Source organism: Penaeus japonicus, unplaced genomic scaffold, assembly GCF_977035675.1.
Source record: "Penaeus japonicus unplaced genomic scaffold, GWHDUDI00000001_assembly GWHDUDI00000013, whole genome shotgun sequence".
NCBI classification, from domain to species: domain Eukaryota; kingdom Metazoa; phylum Arthropoda; class Malacostraca; order Decapoda; family Penaeidae; genus Penaeus; species Penaeus japonicus.
Genome location: NW_028234415.1, coordinates 32,703,975 through 32,713,974, shown reverse-complemented (window position 1 = coordinate 32,713,974; position 10,000 = coordinate 32,703,975). Strand labels below are relative to the sequence as shown.

The 10,000-nt window shown below is 37.6% G+C and overlaps 1 protein-coding gene across 1 annotated transcript in view; it reads right to left on the bottom strand.

The window, feature by feature from the left end:
- Positions 1–10,000, bottom strand: part of LOC122267956 (uncharacterized) — a 43,961-nt gene that overhangs the window by 21,428 nt on the left and 12,533 nt on the right. The window contains exons 14-16 of the mRNA XM_086542942.1: positions 1,175–1,422; positions 703–836; positions 280–432 (exon numbers count right to left, since the gene is read on the bottom strand). Of these exons, the coding sequence (XP_086399068.1) occupies positions 280–432; positions 703–836; positions 1,175–1,422 (535 nt within the window). The remainder of the gene's footprint in view (positions 1–279; positions 433–702; positions 837–1,174; positions 1,423–10,000) is intronic.

The window sequence follows — 10,000 nt, the reverse complement described above, 5'->3', positions numbered from 1 at the left end:
TAAAAGGATTTCCATATGGCTAGTGAGTGTGCTCATGGGATAGTATATTCATTAGTATACAACGTTCCAAGACCAAATAAACATCAAACTGAAAACATTTTGCTATGAAATACCATTTAATCATATAAAGGATTGGTCAGTTTATTTTCCCATATTATGTATTTCTAACAACATTTACTAAAATTGTCTATTTTTATGTCTCTTTCATCACTTTTGAGTTGCATGTGCTAATCGTATACCATGCGACCTGCAACACTGCACAAAGTACCACACACTTACGAGCGTTATATCGCCATCGCTGAGGCAGTCGGCGGCCTGCAAGGTGCACAGGTTGGGGTACGTGACCCCGTCGGAGCCGCACACGGGGTCGTAGTTGGCAGGGCAGATGACGTCACACGCTTCCCGCTTCGCCTGGCACTCGCCTGGGTACGCCTGGCGAGGAAAGGGAGAAACTGACAAACTAAAGGAGCAAGATAACACTTTTTTCATTGCACACAAGCAAATGCTTTGATAACACCGATGCCTTACAATCAACTGACATTCTGTTTTAAAATGGCCTTTTCCAACAGAAAACACATTTGAAGAAACGATATAGTAAAACATGGTCTAGACTCCATCCAGCCGCCGCTATAAGCTCCTTTAAATATGTTCCCAGAAAAGCTGCATGTGCAACTCGCAATTGCGTGATGCCCATAAACCCACCAACGTAATGTCGTCATCGCTGAGGCAGTCGGCGACCTGCAGGCTGCACAGGTTGGGGTACGTGACCCCGTCGGAGCCACACACGGGGTCCAAGTGGTAGTGGCAGGGGAGGTCGCAGGATTCCTGCCCGGAGGCTGAGGGCAGAACGAGGGGTATGAGTGGCAGGCCAAAATCTGTCTGTCTGTTTGACTATCCATCCATCTGCGATTCTATTTCAGGACGTGTTCCAAAATCTATCAGCATCCTAAAACCACAAAAATGTACTCTTGAAAGTGTCCGAATCTCGGGCCAACCTTCCCCATCTGTGCCGGATGAGAAAGTGTCCGAATCTCGGGCCAACCTTCCCCATCTGTGCCGGATGAGAAAGTGTCCGAATCTCGGGCCAACCTTCCCCATCTGTGCCGGATGAGAAAGTGTCCGAATCTCGGGCCAACCTTCCCCATCTGTGCCGGATGAGAAACCTGTCACTCACCGAGGACGAAGAGGCAAAGGAACCAGCAGGTCTTCATGGCGAGCGTGAGTGTGCACGGTGAACCATCGACCCCTTTATATATGAGTTCAGTGACAGGGAGAAGGGGACACGTGCATAAAAAAGTACAGGAAATAGTGCCACGCGGTGCCAGGTAAGTGCCAGTGGGAAGGAAGGTGAGTGGAGTAAAGGTGGGAAAGGGGGGGGGAGGTTGTGTAGATAGGAAGCAGACTTCATTATCTATTTTCTCTCTTGAAGAATAAAAAAAAAGAAAAAAAATCCTAAACACATGCCATTCAAATCTAATTTCCATCAACGAATATTTAGACGAACAAAAACTTATCTTTCATGTCATTTTTTTTTCTTCCTTGTCTAGTCAGCTACGCAATCATGCATCCAATTCCCTTTGGTTCCCATGGCAACAGGCTCATGAGAAAATTCGCTGGCGAGTTAATGACACATGCGCTTCTAAACTTTTCCATTTCCTTGAAAATGTCACCTTTTGAACCTCCTTTCCTCATTTTCATCTAGTTATTTTTTTTTGTTTTAATCTCCTTCTTTTAATATGTTAATTTTAGTCTATTTTTCTATCTCGTTTTGATTAAATTTCTCTCTGTTTTTAGTCACTTTTAATCAGTTTTTCTCTATTGTAAATCCGTTTGAATCCATTTCTTCTTTATATGTAAGAATGTATGCGTCTGTGTGTGCGTGTGTAAATATACATATATATGTATACAAATACATATACATATGTATACATACAGGTATATCTATCTATCTATATATATGTGTGTGTGTGCGTTTCTGTGTGTTTATATATACATATATATATATAGATAGATAGATAGAGAAACAGAAAGAGAGAGAGAGTTGAATATATAAATGTATATATATATATGTGTATATATATATATATATATATATATATATATATATATATATACATATACACATATATATGCACACACACACACACACACACACACACACACACATATATATATATATATATATATATATCACAAAAAAACACAGTAACATGAACATAACAGAATTAATAACACTGCCGCTAAAAGAAAGGAAAAACTTGCGACGTTTCGAACATTTTCATGAAAGTTCCTCTTCAGGCGAAAACAATCCAAAAAAATGAATAGAGGAAGTAAATTTAGACAAGAATATATATAGAAAGGATGACCGTAGGAACAAGGGCTGACTCAGGTCACAGAAGGATGTTTAAGGTCAATTAATCTAGGGAAAGCTTTTCCTACTAAAAAGGAGGTAAGATCATCCAACCCCCATTGACCAGCACTCAAATTAATATTGGGAATCTTTTTAATTAAAAGAGATTCAAGCATCTTTCTTTCATACGCATTAGACGATTTGTGAATTAATTGAACATTATTCCAATTTAATTGATGACCGGCATCACGCATGTGAACGAAACAAGCATTTGATTCCCTTGCGTACCTGACATCGCGTTTATGTTCACTTATTCTCTTTTCCAACTCTCTACCCGTTTCACCTATGTAGAACTTCGGACATTCCTTGCAAGGAATAGCGTAAATGCCAGAAGAAGTGCCAAGAGTAGCGCTGGACGCATTTTGTTTAATCAAAGATTTACGCAGCGTGTTAGGATAAGTGAACACTATATCGATGTCCACTTTTTTAAGTAACTGACGCTTGTCATCGAGTGACTGATTAAACGGAACAACGAGTAAGTTATCGGGCCTATCCTTACGCGTGACTTTAGTTTGCGAATAAAATTTGGATCTCGCATATGAATGCGCTTGTTCTAAGAAAAACTTAGGGTAGCCAAGATTCTTAAAAGACTCCATAATGATGCTAAGTTCTCTATCAATAAACTCATTATCACTGATCCTATATGCTCTAAGAAACATAGACGAGGCTACTGATTTCTTAATGGATAAAGGATGATATGAGAAAAAATGAAGATAATTAGCAACATGAGTGGGTTTCCGGTAAACTGAAAACTTTAAATACCCGTTGAAATTATGCAACATTATATCTAAAAAGGGTAATTTACCAGCATTTTCCCATTCTACTTTGAATTTAATGGTACGAGCAAGAGTGTTAAGACTACGCAAAAAATCGTCGAAATCCGGACGGTTTACAGGCCACATAGAAAAAATATCATCAACGTACCTAAACCAAATCGAGCCCGGAGGGAGAATGGCCGGAAGGAGTTCCGTCTCGAACATTTCCATGTATAAATTCGCAAGGACCGGACTTAAACTACTACCCATCGCGATACCGTTAGTCTGCTTATAAAATTCTCCCTCAAAAGAGAAAACGTTATTCGAGACGCATAAACGAACAAGTTCAATAAAGTGATCAATCGGAATGGGAATCTTATGAGGAGCTGCAGTAAGTTTACGTTCTAAAAAAAAAATCTAGTACATCATCAAGGGGAACATTTGTGAACAGGGAATCTACATCAAAACTTACAAGTTTCATGTTGTGGGTCTGTAAATTACGGACTTTATCTATGAAATCCATCGAATGCTTAATATGACTGCTCGAGAAAGAACCTAGAAGAGGTGATAAATTACTAGCTAGCCACGACGCTAATGGGCGAGTAACTGAGTTACACGACGAAATAATGGGTCTTAAGGGGATACCGTCCTTATGAGTTTTAGGGAGACCATAGAAATAAGGAATAGACGGATTAACAGTCCTGAAACGATCGAAAAATTTTGGATCGGGGCATTTTGCAGCAATACGTTTGAGATTTCTACGAAAAGACTCAGTCACCGAGGGGTAAGGATTCGACCGAAGTTTTTGATAAGTTGTGCTATTGTAAGGTGGCCAGATGCTGCATCTCGCGCTCTCCGCGAGCAGGCGCGCTCTCTGCTCTCCCGTTCTGGCTGTCCTGGCCGGAGGACTGGACGTTGCCTGTCGCCTGTTTCTTTTCTTTTTTTTGCTTATCATCTTTCATTTTATTTGTTTTCCATTTTAGTGTAGTTTCCCTTTTAACTAAAGTTTTCTGTGATTACTTTTATTATTTTATTTATTTATTACGAGACCTTGTATTGAATGTTTTTATTTGTCACCAAGTTTTATATTTTGTGTTTTAATACTTAGTGAACTTTTATGGTCTCAATGTTTCTTTGATTTCATTTTAAACTTTAGGAGAAACGTTTTATGTATTTTATTTTTGCTTCGTTTTATTCCTTTTAGTTTATATGTTATGTTTTTTTTTAGGATTTAATACATTTTGTTTTACATTTGTATCTTTCTTTTATGTTGTCTTTTTACTGAATTTTATTATTTAAAATATTTTAAAGATAATATGCCTCTGACGTCACCGAGGCAATGTTGACGTTTTTTTTTTTAATAATAAAGAGAGACGGTCAGACATTCAACGAAGGTGTTTCCTTTACCCCAGTCCTCCAGAGTAGTTAACCGGCTGTGTCGCCATTTTTGGATTATCTGTGTCGAGCCAAGGAAGTGAACAACGGGGATACGATCACGAAGACAAGAGTTAAGTACTGAAGTGCCTGACATTCTTTGCTTAGGAGCTGGACGTGATCTAAAAGAACATTTTTATTAAATCTGATCAGACCTTTTTATTGAACTTGGCTGGATTCCTTTTACTTAATCTTTTTATACTTTGTGGTAGGAAGTCTGTTTTTATTTCATTTTAGTTCACCAGTCTGTTGTTTTCTTTTCTGCCGTATTTAGATTTTGTCAATTCTTAAGCCTTCAGCAGTGGCGTCAGACTTGCTGATCTAGCCTTTGTTTTTATTGGTAAGCCTTCTGCCAGATTCTCCACTCGGGAGTATCTTTTCTTTAGTTTTAGCATACGGCAGCCTTAATAATTTTAAGTGCCTTCTGCACATGTTTTGGCATTTTATATTTTACTAGTATTTTTCACTTATTTTTAGAATTGTTTTATTAGGCTGAGCATCAGAAAGAGATTGTCATGCTGGAATACACCCATTTAACTGATTCAAACTCCCTCCCCCACGCTACCACTTTCAAGGTTATTTTAATTGACAGGGGTTAGCCAGGCCCTTAGCGCTTGTTTCCCTGGCTAGCATCAAGGGAGGGCAAATAAGTTTTCACCTTTGACTTGATGAACTGGGACGGGGCCCCTGGGTTAACACGGACATCACACTACACTATCATTTAAGAGGAGATGAGCTTTCTGAACATAATCTACTTAATCTATGATAACAACGTTACTACCCTTATCCGCTTTGGTGATCACTATATTAGAGTTACGTTTAAGCGACTTGATAGCTAAATAATAACGCCGAGGTAGACCATTAAATTCATCAAATAAATCGAGAATGGGATTTAACATGACTCCCCTAAGGTAGCTAACATCTTTGTTAAAGCACTTATTTTGTTTAGCAGTAAGACCATCGAGGCCTTTGATATAATCCAAACTGTTAATATAATCCAAACTGTTAACTTGACTGGGTAAAAGATAATTCAAAGCCTAAAAGTTCGGTTTCATAGCGAGAAAGAGCATAAGACGATAAATTAACAATCGAGTCGACGAGAGAAAATTTCGACCAAGGGCTCCGTGAGCAAATATTGTTAAGTTTATTATGGAGAGAAGCTTGATGACGACGACTTTTAAGGGAAGATCTATGAGCAGCAAACGCCAAAAGATCATCTAAAAATTGAACCGGGGTAACTTCTCTCAGTAATCTAAGTGACCTATACGGACTTTGTGGAACGCATCTTCAACATCTAATTTAGCACAACGAATGCTATCTCGTAAACGATGACCCTCATAACTAGAAAAAGGTACGCCTAATCTAGAATTAGCAAAGTACTGGCCAAAGGAAGGGGGACTAACCTGTTCTTGTAAGCAATCCTGTAGAAACTTGACCTGGTTTTCCCTTCTTCCTGTCTTTCGTGTTCGCCACTTGCCCGGCGATTGCACGACCTTTTTGGCAGTATGAACAAGCTCTGATTTCCTCCAGGAGGAGGAAAAACCAAGTTTCTACAGGATTGCTTACAAGAACAGGTTCACAAATGTTCCCCTTGATGATGTACTAGATTTTTTTTTAGAACGTAAACTTACTGCAGCTCTTCATAAGATTCCCATTCCGATTGATCACTTTATTGAACTTGTTCGTTTATGCGTCTCGAATAACGTTTTCTCTTTTGAGGGAGAATTTTATATGCAGACTAACGGTATCGCGATGGGTAGTAGTTTAAGTCCGGTCCTTGCGAATTTATACATGGAAATGTTCGAGACGGAACTCCTTCCGGCCATTCTCCCTCCGGGCTCGATTTGGTTTAGGTATGTTGATGATATTTTTTCTATGTGGCCTGTAAACCGTCCGGATTTCGACGATTTTTTGCGTAGATTTAACACTCTTGCTCGTACCATTAAATTCAAAGTAGAATGGGAAAATGCTGGTAAATTACCCTTTCTAGATATAATGTTGCATAATTTCAACGGGTATTTAAAGTTTTCAGTTTACCGGAAACCCACTCATGTTGCTAATTATCTTCATTTTTTCTCATATCATCCTTTATCCATTAAGAAATCAGTAGCCTCGTCTATGTTTCTTAGAGCATATAGGATCAGTGATAATGAGTTTATTGATAGAGAACTTAGCATCATTATGGAGTCTTTTAAGAATCTTGGCTACCCTAAGTTTTTCTTAGAACAAGCGCATTCATATGCGAGATCCAAATTTTATTCGCAAACTAAAGTAACGCGTAAGGATAGGCCCGATAACTTACTCGTTGTTCCGTTTAATCAGTCACTCGATGACAAGCGTCAGTTACTTAAAAAAGTGGACATCGATATAGTGTTCACTTATCCTAACACGCTGCGTAAATCTTTGATTAAACAAAATGCGTCCAGCGCTACTCTTGGCACTTCTGGCATTTACGCTATTCCTTGCAAGGAATGTCCGAAGTTCTACATAGGTGAAACGGGTAGAGAGTTGGAAAAGAGAAAAAGTGAACATAAACGCGATGTCAGGTACGCAAGGGAATCAAAAGCTTGTTTCGTTCACATGCGTGATGCCGGTCATCAATTAAATTGGAATAATGTTAAATTAATTCACAAATCGCCTAATGCGTATGAAAGAAAGATGCTTGAATCTCTTTTAATTAAAAAGATTCCCAATATTAATTTGAGTGCTGGTCAATGGGGGTTGGATGATCTTACCTCCTTTTTAGTAGGAAAAGCTTTCCCTAGATTAATTGACCTTAAACATCCTTCTGTGACCTGAGTCAGCCCTTGTTCATACGGTCATCCTTTCTATATATATTCTTGTCTAAATTTACTTCCTCTATTCATTTTTTTGGATTGTTTTCGCCTGAAGAGGAACTTTCATGAAAAAGTTCGAAACGTCGCAAGTTTTTCCTTTCTTTTAGTGGCAGTGTTATTAATACATATATATATATATATATATATATATATATATATATATATATATATATGTGTGTGTGTGTGTGTGTGTGTGTGTGTGTGTGTGTGTGTGTGTGTGTGTGTGTGCGTGCGTGCGTGCGTGTGTGTGTGTGTGTGTGTATGTGTGTGTGTATACATATATACTGTGTATACATATATATATATATATATATATATATATATATATATATATATATATATATATATGTATATATGTATATATAAATAATTATATATATACTTACTTACTTACTTACTTGGTTACTTGGTGGTAGTTACAGCCTGAGCCTTGTTAGTAGCTCATGCCAGGGCCATCCTGGGGGACCGTCCGTTTTTTGTCCGTTGCAAGCAACTGAATTTGATGAGGGAGAAATTTGATTCAGCCCTCGTTCTTTCACTACCGCATGTTGGTGGTTCATCTGGTACTGAATGTAGCCAATTATCTAGTTTTCTTTTAAACACTTCTACACTACACTGATTTAGGTTTCTTACATCCTTCGGTATGCTATTAAACAATTTAGGTCCGTTTATTAGGAAACTTTGTTTTTGCATTTTTTAACAGGCATGTTTGTGCACCTGCCTGTGGGAATGTCTTACCTGAATCCCCCCTCCTTCAACAGGTCTTGGATTTGGTGTTAAGTTTTCAATAATTTTCCACACATATATAATGAAGTATCTCTCTCTTCGTCTCTGTAGTGAGTGCAGTCTTAGTTTTTTTTTTTTTTTTAGTCTTTCCCAATAGTTTAGACTCATCATATTATCTAACTTACGTGTACAGATTCTTTGGACTTGTTCTATCAACATTATATCTTTTGTAAGATTTGGGCTCCATACTTGGCACTGGTATTCTAATCTTGTGGTCACTAATGTTTTCCATAGTGGTAAAAGGTGTTCTGGGTCTCTTGTGTTAAAAGTCCTCATTACCCATCCACTCATAACTTTTCCTTTGTTGACAATCTGCTCTATATGGTGACTGAAACTCATGCCATTACTCATATAGGGTCCTAGATCTTTTACTACTTTTTTCTCCTCAATCTTGACACCTTCGACAAAATATGATCTTGCTCTTAAATTTCCAGTTGGACTATATATTATAATTTCAAATTTATCTGCATTGAATTTCATATTATTAACATATGCCCACTTACAGATGGTATGTATATCCTCGTTAAGTTTGTTTTCATTATCTTGTATATCTATGGGTGTATTTATTCTTGTATCATCTGCAAATGATGTTACTCTTGAGTGTTTCACACCATTATCAATGTCACCAATCATGATAAGGAATAACAAGGGCCCAAGAACGGACCCTTGTGGCACCCCACTCATAATGATCGTTTCATTCGAGTAAAGCCCATTAATTTGTACTTTTTATTTACGATTTATTAGGATTTTGTAAATCCATCTTCCAACTTTCCCGCCGATTCCAAGGTCTTTAATCTTATGTAGCAGAATGCCGTGATTACTTTGTCAAAAGCTTTTGCAAAGTCTAGATATATTACATCAACTCTATTTTCAGTTAAGTCCCTTAATATGTGTTCGAAGTGTGTAAGGATCTGTGATAAACAAGATCTACCACTTCTGAATCCATGTTGCCCGGGGTTTATCTTGTTTTCTTTTTCTAAAAACTGAACATTTATCTTTCCTCACTACCCTTTCAAATATTTGTATTATATGAGATGTTGGTGGTACTGGTCTATACTTTTTGGCCTGACCTTTGTTTCCACCTTTATATATTGGAATTATAGTACCCTCTTTCAGTAAGCTAGGGATAATCCCCATGTCCAGAGATTTCCTCCACAAAGTTACCAGTGGCTTTACTTTGGTTTCTTTGCAGTTTTTTAAAAAGATTGCTGGGATTTCATCTGGCCCAGCTGCTGAGTTTGTTGATATTTCACTTACTGTTTCAAGAATATCTTTTTCACTTAATATGAAGTCAGTGAGACATTCATCTTCGTTACTAATAATACTAAAATGTTGTTGTGGGTCTGATATTAATTTTTCTATTCTTAGGACACTATAGACTTCCTATTGCAATTTGAGTAATTCAGCCATTTCCTTTGAATCAGTTACCAATGCACCATTATTCTCAAGAGTCCCAATTTCTGTTCTCTTTAACCTGTTGTTTGCATAAGAGAAAAATTATTTTGCATTCTGTTTTAAAGCTTCCACAGCTCTTTTTTCTTCGGCTGCTCTTTGGTTACTTATAGACAGTTTTAATTTATCTTCTAATAAACTTATCTCTGCTTTGATCCTTTCTCTCTTGATCTGATCTGTTGTTTTTTTCAATTTGTTAACCTTATTTTTTTGTTTCTTAACATGACCCTTCGATCTCTTGGTATAATATTCTTGTTTCTGTTGTTTTTGGGGGGGGGCACAAACTTTCTACAAACATCTTTACATGCATTATAAAGCTTCTCTAG